General features: G+C 43.0%; 2 protein-coding genes across 7 annotated transcripts in view; one reads left to right on the top strand and one right to left on the bottom strand.

Moving 5' to 3' along the window:
* Positions 1-4655, top strand: part of fbxw2 (F-box and WD repeat domain containing 2) — a 90649-nt gene extending 85994 nt beyond the window's left edge. Inside the window, exon 8 of the transcript XR_011956108.1 lies at positions 4540-4655. The gene's annotated coding sequence lies outside the window, so the exon portion shown is untranslated. The remainder of the gene's footprint in view (positions 1-4539) is intronic.
* LOC140469439 (ras-specific guanine nucleotide-releasing factor RalGPS1-like) overlaps positions 1-13910 on the bottom strand; it is a 956086-nt gene that overhangs the window by 48926 nt on the left and 893250 nt on the right. For all 6 annotated transcript variants that reach the window (XM_072565956.1, XM_072565961.1, XM_072565957.1 and 3 more), the window contains one exon: positions 4591-4739. In XM_072565956.1, the coding sequence (XP_072422057.1) occupies positions 4591-4739 (149 nt within the window). The remainder of the gene's footprint in view (positions 1-4590; positions 4740-13910) is intronic.

Genomic DNA, 13910 nt, shown 5'->3' with positions numbered 1-13910 from the left:
TGAGCTCAAGTCCTGCATCAGGGCATGGCCACAGAGGGTGAGGCTGATGCTACAGAGTAGTGCTGAGGGAGCAATGTGCTATTAGAGTTACTGCCTTTGAGGCGAGATGTTAAGTGAGTCTCCGACTGCCCTCTCATGTGAACGTAGGAGAAAATTTTGAAGCATTGCTTTGAGGAAGAGCAGAGGGTTATCCCTGTAGCCCTGGTTATTACTCATCACCCACCCCTGAAAAAAAAACTGATCTGGTCATTTCAGAATTCTGTTGTTTTGGAACTTGCTGTGTGTAACTTAGCCAGCTGCTGTGCTACCTACATTCCCAAGGGACTACAAAACAGAAATATTGCATTGCCTGTAAAGTACTTTGAAATGTCAGGTGGATGGGAAAGTTGCTATTTGAGCCATTTTCCTTTTACACACGCTGACCTCAAAAGAAACTTCCTGTTGGAGTACATTGACTTCTGCAGATTGAGGGTCAAGTCATGGACCCATTGTTACATAAAGGGCTCCTGCAGCCTCCTGGGGTGTTATTGAGGTCAAAACATGTCATACAGTCATAGAGACATACAGCATGAAAACAGACTCTTCGGCCCAACTTGTCCATGCCAACCAGGTTCCTTAAACTGAACTAGTCCCATTTGTCTGCGTTTGGTCCCTGTCACTCTAAACCTTTCTTGTCCATGTACCTGTCCAAATTTTTGGCTTCCTCTGGCAGATCGTTCCATATATGCACCATCCTCTGTGTAAGAAAGTTACCCCATAGTCCCTTTTAAATGTTTCCCTTCTTACCTTAAATCTATTCCCTCCAGTTTTGGACTTCACCATCCTGGGGGAAAAGACCTTGATTATTCACTTTATTGATGCCCCTCGTGATTTCACAAACCTCTATAAGGTCACCCTCAACCTATGCTCCAGGGAAAAAAGTCCCAGCATATCTAGCCTCTCCTTATAACTCAAATCCTCCAGTCTCGGTAACATCCTTGTATCTGACTTTAAATTCTGTAGCTTGGGTCATTGGAGCTAGGCTACTGAATTAATCCCGTGGGTGGCACAGTGGTTAGCACTGCTGCCTCACAGCGCCAGAGACCCAGGTTCAATTCCCGCCTCAGGCCACAGACTGTGTGGAGTTTGCACATTCTCCCAATGTCTGCGTGGGTTTCCTCCAGATGGTCCGGTTTCCTCCCATTTAGGTGAATAGGCCATGCCCGTAGTGTTAGGGGCAGGGGTAAAAGTAGGGCAGTGGGTTGCGCTTCGGCGGGTCGGTGTGGACTTGTTGGGCCGAAGGGCCTGTTTTCACACTGTAAGTAATCTAATTACAGTAGTAATTGCTGTTGAGGAACCATTTCGGCTTTGAATGAGAACACAATCAGCTATAAGAGCAATTGCCATGATACAAATTACTTAAGAGTTCAAATTGCCTGTGACTGCTCACTTGATTTACATTTCTATCATCAGGGGATTCAACCTCATTACAACTTGCAATTACAATAGCACTTCCAATAGGAAGATATATCCCAAAGGACCAGAGTCAGTGAGGATTAGATTGATAAGTGAATGCAAGGTGGATGGGGGCAGTAGAGGTTGGGATGAACCGATATTTACGGAACTTGGAGAACAGGAGGCCAGCCCAGGAGAAGATTGGAATAGTCGTGCGTAAGGGGACGAAGGTATGGTTGAGGACTTCAATCGCAAATTTATACCATCTCAGGTTCCGTTTTCCTTAACTGAAAGTGAATCAAGCCACAATGTGTTTTGACATTGCAGCAATAGAACAGACTTAATTCCAGCAGCGGTTCTCCCCTCACTGCTGACAGATTATAAACACAGAACAGACTACCTGCCATACTCACAGGCAGACAAGGCAATTTTGAAAAGAAGGCAAGTTGACCATAGCTCAATAAAAAAAGCTACAATGAATAAACAGCTTCAAATACTGACCTGGGATTTGTAACTAGCACCTATGTTAACAATGTCCAGTACATGAAAAAAAAAGTAACCTACTAGAATTCCTACAGTGTGGAAGCAGACCATTCAGCCCATTGAGTCTACACTGACCATCCAAAAATGCATCCCATCCATGCTGACTGAGGCTAGAATCGAACCCGGATCCCTAGCACTGTGAGGCAGCAGTGTTAACCACTGAGCCACCGTGCCACCCCTCAGACTGCAGCTGCTGGAAATCTGAAATGAAAATGGAACGGCAGAGGAACTCAGGAGCTTTGGCAACTGGAAAGAAATAGAGTTAGCACTTTGAGTCTGATATGACCCTTTTTCGGAATTTCATACGTGGAATCTCTACCGTGTGGGAACAGGCCATTAGGTCCAACAAGTCCACACCAACCCTCCGAAGAGTATCCCACCCAGACCCATTCCCCTACCCTATCACTCTACATTTCCCCTGACTAATGCAACTAACCTACACATCCCTGAACACTATGGGCAACTTAGTATGGCCTATTCATCGTTCAACTCCCAAGTTCTGAAGAGCCATCCTGGACCAAAAGTGTTAACTTGGTTTGTCTCTGTATCGATGTTGCCAAACCCGCTGAGTCCCTCACACATTTTCCGTTTATATTTCGCACCGATGAAAGTTGTTGTTGGAGGTACAGAGCCAGAACAAGTGAGCCTTAGATTCATCATAACCTGAAGCTGCCAATAACTTAGGCTCTCAGTTTTGCATGGCTAGCACTATAGACTGAATCCTAATTATAAATGCTGTGGTTGGAGTTATCAAGACAGGTAACGTTAGCACTACAAAGCAATGTCTGACAGAGTGTGCGAGCTCACTCACAATTCCTCATGAGGAGAACTCCCAAATAGGGCTGAGCTGCCGGTGGGTGTGCCAAGCAGAAACCTGCCCCCACCTCCTTCAAGACACGTTACTCATGTGGGTACAAAGATCTACAGTCAGGTCAACAGAGCTCCTGAAGCAGCACTGTTGACTATTCTCATCAGTTTGGGAATGGTTGCGAGGGGGGAGTAAGAAGGAGAAATGAAATAAACTTCGAAAAAATGAACGTTCTTCAAAAATGAAGCCCATTAGGGACATTGGTGTGCATATCCATAGATCTCTCAGGGCAGGTGGACATGGTGCTCAGGAAGGCAGATGGGCGATTTGCCTTTTTTTTTAAACTGAGGGAAAGAATACAAGGGCAAGGAAGTTCTGCTGGAATTGTATAGACGACTGTTCAGGGCACAACTAGAGTACTGCAGACCTGGTCACCACATTATAGGAAGGGTGAAATTACACTAGAAAGCGTGCAAAGGTAATTTACCAGGGTCTGAGATAAGGCAAGGTTGGAGAGGCTGGGGCTGTTTTCCTTGGAGTAGCGAATATTGACAAGGTGCCTGATAGAGGGATTTAACATAATAACAGGCATAAGTAGGGTGGGTGGGGGGGGCACTTTTTTCTATTAGCAGAGGGGTCAAGAACCAGGAAGCATAGATGTAAGGTAAGGGGCAGAAGACTAAGAGAGTTAATAAAAATGTCTTTCATCCAGAGGGAACTGACTACCTGAAAAAGGGTGGCTGAGTCAGGAATTCTTGTCACATTAAGGCAGTATCTGGATCTTTATTTGTGTTGCCATGGTCTCCAGGGCTATGGGCTGTGAACTGTGAACTAGAAAATGGGGATCATGGAATCAAATCTTTGTTGGTCAGCACGGACACAATGGGTGGAATGGCCTCCCTCAGTGAAGTCCACAAGGCTAAAATGATGGAAAGAAATTGACTGAGTCATAGAGTTGTACAGCACAAAAACTGACCGTTTGGTCCAACTCGTCCATGCCAACTAGATATCCAAATCTAATCTAGTCCCACTTGGCCCATATCCCTCTAACCCCTTTCTATTCATATACCCATCCAGATACCTCTTAAATGTGGTAATTGTACCAGCCTCCACCACTTCCTCTGACAGTTCATTCCATACACATACCACCCTCTGTGTGAAAAGGTTGCCCCTCAGGTCCCTTTTAAATCTATCCCCTCCCGCCTTAAACCTATTCCCTCTAATTTTGGACTCACCTACCCTTGGAAAAAGACCTCGTCTATTTACCCTATCCACGTCCCTCACGGTTTTATAAACCTCTATGTGGTCACCCCTCAGCCTCCGACGCTCCAGGGAAAACAGCCCCAGCCTATTCAGCCTCTCCCTATAGCTCAAGCCCTCCAACCCTGGCAACATCCTTGTAGATCTTTTCTGAACCCTTTCAAGTTTCACAACAACTTTCTTAGAGCAGGGCGATTAGAATTGTACGCAGGCTATTCTCAAAGTGGGCTAACCAACAGACACAATGGCTGGAATGACCACTCTGTGCTGTGAATATCCGTGAGGCTAAAAGGATGGAAAGAAATAGATATGACGGGGCATTTTCCAACTGGTACTCTCTGATATGATTAATGTACTTGAATCCAACTCCCACCTGGATGGTTTTAATGATGGGAGATTTCATCAAGTTGCTGCCTGTAACTTCAGTGATTGTAACAACAGAGATCAGAGTGAACAGTCAGGAGATGTTTTATGTGCACTTCTATTTTCCATAGGTGACATCTATTTCAGCAGCGAATTACAATATGGAAGGCTAGCACTCTTACCAATTGAAACTCCGTTGGAAAAGATGGAACTTTCCTGATTCTTGGCAGGACTGTGACTTTCCAGAACACTGTCGTCCAGCAAGTGTCGTGGTCGCTCTGTTGGGAATGTTGCACTTTTACTTTCAACGACGCTAAACTGGCACATCACACTGAAAAATAGAAAAAGGTTTGGTTTAACCAAAAGACATGCTTCTCTCTTTTCTTAACAGTGTGCCTTATTACTCCTGTGTATCAACATCAACTTGTATCTACTTATATAGCTACTTTAGGGGAATAACACAGTCTGAGGTGCTCTGTATGTGTGTTAGAAAAAGAAGACATTGGAACAGATGACTAAAAGCTGAGTCAAACGTTTTAGGGAGCACCTTAATGGTAGAAAGAGAGGTCAGGAAGCAGAGAGGTTTAAGGAGGGATTTCCTGAGCTTTCAGACCTCCAGCCAGTCAGAGGCACAGACACCAATGGGTTGTGGGTGAGACACAAACAGGGCTTGGGGCAAAACAGGAAAAGGTGCAATTCAGTCTGACGAGTCAAACTGAAAGAAAATTATTTTCCCTTGGCACCTCAAGGCTACCAATCTTGGACCAATTAAAATCAGGCATGTGCAAGGGGTCAGGTGCAAAGGAGCTTCGATATCCTGGAGGTTTTGCAGGGCTGGGAGAAATTACAGCCAGAAAGAAGCTCGAGGTCATGTTAGACTTGAAAACAAAGATGTGAATTTTAAAATCCATGAGTGTTGGTCGATCAGGATCCAATGGAATTCAACGAGCAACATGGATAATAGGTAAATGAGATATGATGTGAGGGAGAATACGGGGCAGCAGGGTTTTAGATAATGTCAAGTTCTTAAGGAGGGCAGCCAGGAGTGTGTTGGAATAGTCAAGTCAAAGACAGAGAAGAATTTTAGCATCTTCATCAGACATGGCGCAACTGATCCTGTTTCAGTATGAACACTCTAGTGGTTAATAACATGCAACACTTGAATATTCTATGGAACACCAGCAATACTCCAATGACTAAGTGAGTTCATCAACAATTCTAATTAGGAAGGTTAGTTTTAATCTTCATTTTGTGCTGTTAGTCAAGATCAGCTATGGCACTAGAATGTACCTTGGAGTCGCTTGTCTGCTAAAGGTCCTGTACAGGATCATTATCCATTGATCTCTAGGGAAGGTGTTTGTGTCTAAGTGCTGGATGGAGACACAATTGGAACTCCGCTGTAATTCTTCCAATAGATACACATTTTGACACATGAATAATAAGTCATTGGTAGCGTAGGATGGTAATATGCCGCACCCATCCATTTTGTCCATCACTGTATACACATCTCTCTTTCTACTGACTCTATTCTTTGTTTTCATCACCCCTCCCTACCCTACCTGTCCTCCAACATGTTGAGTTTTCAATCCTCATAGCTCCACCATACCCCTCGATGTGTCTGCTGCTCCAGCCTGAGGTAAACTCAGTTCCAGTTTCAGTCACAGAGCTTAAAATCTTACCATGTGCAATGACGACCCTTCATCACCACAGTGAGTTATTCTTACTTGATGCAGTAAGACTTGTCCTATCCCACATAACAGAAAGGAGGAACCAAGTATCGATAATGTGGATACAACAGTTGTTTATTGCAGTTGGCTATTAAATACAATGATTACACTGACAGACCCTGACATCTAGGATGGTATGAGATTATTACAAGAGCATGCTCTATTAGTGTGTCACTCTTGAAGTGATCCCAATAGAGATGGTGTCTGAGACCTTTCTACCTTCACATGACATAAGATATGGAATGATATGAGCATGTCTCTTAAAAGGAACACTCACGTACAGACCAGGAGACAACACAACAGTGTGGTGCCTTTATTCATCTTTTACTAATTTGGAAATGACCTCAGGGTGATTTTTACATCAGTAAGTGTGGTGGGATGGCAATCCCGTTGTTGGCAATGGATTAGCTCCAGGGAAGGTGTTGGATACCTTCAGGACAGTATTGTTCAAAGAAGAGCAAACCAACAGACTGATGGACAACAGGGAATGGGCACCAAAAAAATGAAATATTTTTTAAACACTTGATTTCCGTATTTCCTCAGAGACACATCTTCAGACATCAGTTCACTGCTAAGTTTCCCCTATGTGTCTCGACACCACTGCTTCCTCCCTGAGAGAGTTGTGATGTAAAACAGAAGCAGATGTTAATGGTTAAGAAAGAAAATTAAACATCTGAAAGTTTTCATTCAACCTGTGTTCTTTTACAACCTCTTTGGCTGGAAACATGAACGGTTCTGACTGTGAACCTGGCAACTGAACAGAACAGGACCACTGTGGGTTTAACATACACATTTGTAGGGGAAATCAGTGTGGGTTATAAGCTTTATTTAAAAATTGTCATCCATTATTGAGAAGCTCATGAAACCAACAGGATGCAACATTTTATCTTGCCTTATCTTGGTCTCTGGCCTTTCGCAATGCAGGCACCATTCGGAGGACACCATCTACTGGCTCCAGCTGAGTCATACTCCCATCTCTGCTCGCAGGCAAAGTGGAGCGTGTTAATCTTTGCTCAGGATGGTAGTTACATTTTTAATGATCTCCAAGGGTTTGTTGGCAGAACGCCTGAGATTTTGTTTTCTCACTGTTCAGAAGGTGGTTTGCATTAGATGCCATTAAACAGCTGAAGCCCAAGTATCTCCAAGCCATCTTCGTGCAGCAGCACACAGTGTTTGCCATCAGACTTGGCTTCTCGAGCACACTAGGAATTTGCCTTGCCCACAAAACAACATTTGCACCTCTGCTGTACAACTGACTTGCATCACAATTTAATAACGTGCTTGGGGCAAAAAAGATGCAGCCATAACCTGACGTAGATTTCATCAAGCCACGTTAATAGTCTGAACGTGGGGTTGATCAATCATATGGACATGTGGATTTTATAGTCTGCATTTGCTCGGAAACTGATGTAATTGGAATTACTGCCTGGCCTCCTGGAGGTTCACTCGGCAACATTATTAAATTATAATGCATCACAAATGAGAGGAATGCCTCTGCACACACAGAGGGGCTGAGAAACATTGAACAGTGACCTTCGCCTACCATTCAGTTACATCTTAAGCACTGCAATTTGGAATCTCCACTCAATTGCACTGGATTTTGCTGCACAACTCACTTGGGATAGTGGCAACAAGCGCAAACAATAACAGAAAATTCCATTCGCCACTGACTCAAGTTTCTGTGATTTTTTTTGCGCTCATTTGAGTAACATAGTTGCTGGAAGCATCTCCACGTGGCCACAGCCCCAGATGGACAAATTCATCACCAGGTCGGGATTTCCATTTTGGGGCGATGACCCGCTGAGGCAGTGCTAAGCTATATTGTCAGTTCTGCCCTCCATTTCCTTGGCTCCTAATGTAGAAAGCTGGTGGCTCAGATTAGTTACCATTACCTGTTTCCACTAACTGAAGCTTCAAGAATGTGATGCTTTTGACCACAAATAGCTTTGTAAAGGCTTAATCTCAGAATTTTTACAGTGAGGCGGCCATTTGGCCCATCACATCTGTACCATCTCTCCAAATAAACTATTCACCTACTTCCATTTACCCTGCTTTCTCCCTGTAATCCTGAACACGCATCCTTTTCAGATAACTGTCTAACTCCCTCCCAAAAGCCACAGTCGAACCTGCCTCCACCAGACTCAGTAATTTCCTTTTATCATTTTCACCTTTTTTACTATTAAATCTCTGCCCTCTCATTCACAATACTTTCTCTACTATGAATATAGATTACTTTAATTTATTCAGAAATGGACTGAGAGAGAATTAAATATTGAAAATCAATCCTATCCAATTTATAGAATTGTACTTTGAGACACTGGAAAAATTATGGTTTAACAATTCATCCAAGATACCCCTGTACTTTTTTTTAACATGTGCACTTTCTCCTTTTAGTTAAACAATTTAAGGCTTTTTTGTGAACACACTGTATGAAATGGCTGATGAACAAGCTAAATTCACTTATGTAATTCACTCATTATGGAAATGTACAAGCTCAGGATATAGCTCCAACTCCAAATTTGTATTTATCTAAAAAAGACCCCTCCTTACAGCAGTTTTTGCTGCACAGTGGAATATATATAGTGCCATTTTGAAGTGTAATTCAGTTGGAAATGTTATAACTGGAAGAGCATTTTATTTCCATGATTATACCTCACATTCTCCACAGGCTGTTGGTAGCTCAGTTCTAATTAGTTTGACCATTATTTGCTCAACTCTCAATGTTATGATTCTGGAAATAATTTGGTTGGTGTACGTTCCATGCAAAATAAAATTATAACATGTCCACCTCAATCCTGAAGTTACACAGGACTTTTAAAACAACACTAATTCCGATACATGTTCTTTTTGTTTCCCACTGTGTTCCCACTGAAGCACATTTGTGCATTTCCCAAAAGCAAAACCTGCCATATTTATCTTAAAAGGAATTGATTTTAAAACATGCTTTGATGCATTTAATTAACTGCATCCATTTGGATTAATCCAGTTGAAAATGTAAATGTTTTTCACAGCAAAAACAGTTTGAGTTACTGTGGCAACCCACAACACAATTTTACATTACATTGTGAAATTTTACACTGCTGAACATGACTTGTAAACCAATCAATATAGAATAATTTTCTAGTTATTCAGTACTTATAATCTCTATCAAACATTTAATGCTTATGTTAACAGACTGGATTGAGTCTGGAGCCTCAAGATAGTCAGGTTGCAACATAAGTTAAAGAATAGCACCGTCATACGGATATATTGTTCCATGTGATTTGATTTGATTTCCTTTATTATTGTCGCATGTACCGAGATACGGGGCAGCACGGTGGCTCAGTGGTTAGCACTGCTGCCTCACAGTGCCAAGGACCCGGGTTCAATTCCCGCCTCGAGCAACTCTCTGTGTGGAGTTTGCACATTCTCCCCGTGTCTGCGTGGGTTTCCTCCGGGTGCTCTGGTTTCCTCCCACAGTCCAAAGTTGTGCAGGTCAGGTGAATTGGCCATGCTAACTTGCCCATAGGGTTAGGTGCATCAGTCAGGGGTAAATGTAGGGGGGGTGGGTCCCTCTTCGGAGGGTCAGTGTGGACTTGTTGGGCCGAAGGGCCTGTTTCCACACTGTAGGGACTCTAATCTAAAACAACTCATACCTCACCTTATTATATCAGGGTAATAGAACAGGATACTGAATGTAGTTTTACAGCTATAGAAAAGACGCAATGAAAAATCAACTCTCAGAGGTCTGTTCATAAGTCTGATAACAGCAGGAAAGAAGGTGTTGGTAAATCCGTTGATAATGCTTCCAAATATTTTTATCTTTTGCCTGATGGAAGAGGCTCGAAGAGAGTCTAACCGGGGTGGGAGGGGTCTTTGATGATGTCGGTTGCTTTCCTGAAGCGATGTTGGACCAGGATGGAGGCAGACGTTAGATGTGTTCAAGGCACAGCTGACTGGTTCAGTTCAGTTAACACTGAGGTGACAGTAGGTAGCAAAGGTTGAGCGAGTGCGAGGGTAATGATGGGCACTGGTGTCAAAGTTTACAAGGTGAATAGGTCCTGGACTGTGATTTAGTCTCTGGGTTTAATGTTTGCATGCTTTCCTTCTTTATCATAGACACCAATCTAATGTTGCTGGGTGTGAAGAGGCAGCCATGTTGAAACAGTTGAACTCCTGCCAGACATCAGAGTACAGACGAGACACTTGTAGGCGCAGACTGGATAAAAGCCAGCGAGCAGAATGTACACCTGGGGCTAGGATCAACACATCTGGAAACGATTGATTAATTATCAACACATTTGAGTTCAGTGACTCATTCAAACTAACTCGCTGGATACATTGAAGCTGCTCACCAAGGAGACCCTATAAAAAAAAATCAAACCCAATAAAAACAGCTTCTGATTGCTCACTTGTAACACTACTGAAAACTAGTTATTGAAGGATTTTCTTTGAGGTGGACTGAGCAGGATGTTGGAGGTATTTACTGCATAGTAATTAGTGAACCAAATGCTTCCTTTTAATAGGCTACAGTGGGTCTTGTGTTAGACTGAACTTTACACTCAACAGCTTGTACTTTGTCAGCCTACATTATTTCTTACACATTTTACTGAGCCTTGCATCCCTCGGATTACAATACATTTACGATACAAAAACATATAGATTAAAGAAAAACACAGGAGAGAACAAGCAGAGTAATGAAAGTTACAGATTAAAGAATGATATAAGGCATAGATACAGAGTAAGGAAAGTTAGGACTAAAGACAGAGTAGAGATACATCTTCAAGAAAGATACAGATTAAAGAAAAATGTAGAGTATAGATACACATTAAAGAAAGGTATAAATTATTGATACAGATTTTAAAAAGACAGAATGAAGAAAAATATAGAGTAAAAATACAGTCTAAAGAAAGATTCAGAACAAAAAGATACAGAATCAAAAAGAAATACAGAATAAAGATACCGGCTAAAGTCCCCTCTACTCTTCCTTCGTCAATCCCCATCTCAACAAAAGCCTCAGTTCCTATGGAGCCCCTTTTCTGTTTCCGACTCAAGTTATTCCCATGGATACCCCTCTGAGGTCAAAGGGTCAGGTTGCCAACTCAATATTCCTGGAGGTTTCATCACATGACATCGGACTTTCAACTGCCCCGCCCCATAACCTCCTGTCATTGGTCCTCCAGCACGTCCATGCACAGCCTCCTCTCAGCTGACTGGAAACGGAAAAGACTCTTCATTATTTAAGCACGAGATTGATGCTGGTCAACCCGCCTCTTCCCGTCAATATTGACTCCTACCAAAGGAATAAATGAAAATGGAAAGAAATCTTTGTTCTGTTTAATTCCCTGGAGATTAATCTCCAATTCCTGGAAACTCTTTGTCCAATGCTGGAGGGCTAGCAGCCCTAACACAGTAATAATTCGTGTTGGTCACTTCCCAGCTCACTATGTGATTCATGCTTATTGTGCAAGTGTATTGAGGCTATACAAACCAATTTCAAATTGTTCTCCATAACAGAGAAAGACAGGAGTCAGTTTAAACCATGCTCAACCTGGCTCAGTGTAAGCGTGAGTCATGGGTGGTGAGGCCACCCTTACCAAGCTGACATTGCCCACTTTAAAGATAAGAATCCAGCCCCAATCAAGTATTCCAGAGCCAATCTGCCATTTTTTACCCAATCCAATACTGGATCCACAAGATGATGTTTTAATAGGAGGCAATACAGGAGGGGAGAAAGTGAGGACTGCAGATGCTGGAGATCAGAGCTGAAAATGTGTTGCTGGAAAAGCGCAGCAAGTCAGGCAGTATCCAAGGAGCAGGAGAATTGACGTTTTGGGCATAAGCCCTTCAGGGGTAGAACAAAAGGAAGTTCCTTTTGTTCTACCACTGAAGGGCTTATGCCCGAAACGTCGATTCTCCTGTTCCTTGGATGCTGCCTGACCTGCTGCGCTTTTCCAGCAACACATTTTCAGTGGCAATACAGGAGAATATTGATTTGGAGATCAGTAGTTGTGAACGAGATTGGACCAGAGAGAAGGGATATACAACTTAGGAGTAGGCCATTCAGCCCCTCATGCATGTTTCACTAGAACAGAATAGATTCCCTACAGTGTGGAAACAGGCCACCTGACCCAACAAGTCCATATCAACCCTCTGAAGAGTAACCCACCCAGACCCATTCCCTTCCCCTATTATTCTACATTTCCCCTGACTAATGCACCTAACCTATACATCCCTGAAGACTATGGGCAATTTAGCACGGCCAATTCACCGAACATGCCCATCTGTTTGATAAGATCATAGCCAGTCTGATTGTAATCCCTCAGATCTGTATTGCCACTTACTCCAAATAATCTTCCATCCATGCACTTGACATGAACCTACCCACCTCTGCCTTAGAACTATATAAAGTCTCATCTTCCACCATCATCTCAGGAAGATGGGTCCAAGGTTCCAGACAAAGCTCTGTCAAAACTTTTCACCTTGTCTGTTTTAAATGGACAAGGCCTGGTTTTTAAACAATGACCCATTTAGTTCCAGACTCTCCCAAAAAAGGAAACATCCTCTCTACATGTACCCTGTCAAGACTGCTCGTGATCTTATATGTTTCAATCCCAGTTACTCATCTGCACTCCAGCAGGATTATGCTCAGTCTTTCTTCAGGAAACCAACCACTGATTCCAGGTATTAGTCTGAGAAGTTTTCCCTGAAGCATATTTGCATCTTTCCTTAAATAAGATGGCCAACACTGTACCAACAGTGCTGATGAAGTACCTCACTCCTGATGAAGGGCTTATGCCCGAAACATCGACTCTCCTGCTCCTCGGATGCTGCCTGACCTGCTGTGCTTTTCCAGCAACACACTCTCGACTCTGATCTCCAGCATCTGCAGTCCTCACTTTCTCCCACTGTATCAACAGTGCCCTGTACTTTTATATTTAATTCTCCTTGCAAAAACTGATTACATTCTTTTAACTTTCTCATGACTTGCTGTACCCACTGACCAACACTGTGGTACATGTTACTTGGATCCCTCTGCAGCTCAGTGCTCTACAATCGCTCATCCTTAAGAAAATATTTTTTTCATTTTCAGTTTCATATTTCCTCACGTTACAGTCCATTTACTAGATCTTTGCCCACTAACTTAACCTCTTTATATCTTTTCTTGGCCTTCTCATGTCCCCTTGACACAATGTAATTTCTTAACTATTTTTGTGCATCAATAAATTTAGCAACACAAACCTTCCTTCCCTTCATCCAAGTTATTTCTATAAGATGTAAAAAGTTGACCTCTGTTACATGCATTCTCTCCATACATCTTTGCAACCTGAAAAATTTATGCCTACTTTTTGCTTCCTGTTAACTCAAATAACCTCCTTTCCCATCCCCAGACTCCCTTCCCAGCCCCTCCCCTCCCTTCCATTCCTCTGATTGACCCTTCCTTCCAACCAGCAACCAGATTCATTCCTCCCACTCGACCAACCAGGTCGTACCCAGGTGTTCACGTATCACTACCTTACCACCCTGCCCCCGTCCCCGTCCCCCCCAACCACTTTATCTGCAGCTTCCCTTACCCCCACGCTCCCAGTCCTGAAGAAGGGTCACAAACAAAATGTCCACTTCTCCACCTCCTGATGCTGCCTGGCCTTGCTGTATTCCTCCAGCCTCCTGTCTGTCTACCTTGGATTCCAGCATCTGCAGTCTTTTTGTCTCTGATTCTATCCATGCCATCATGTTAGTCCACTACACTTTGTGTTCCTATTTTCTACAATCGCCTTTTATGTGACACCTTATCG

Source organism: Chiloscyllium punctatum, chromosome 49 (genome assembly GCF_047496795.1).
Source record: "Chiloscyllium punctatum isolate Juve2018m chromosome 49, sChiPun1.3, whole genome shotgun sequence".
In the NCBI taxonomy this organism is placed as follows: Eukaryota; Metazoa; Chordata; class Chondrichthyes; order Orectolobiformes; family Hemiscylliidae; genus Chiloscyllium; species Chiloscyllium punctatum.
This window is presented reverse-complemented; position numbering and strand designations above follow the sequence as displayed.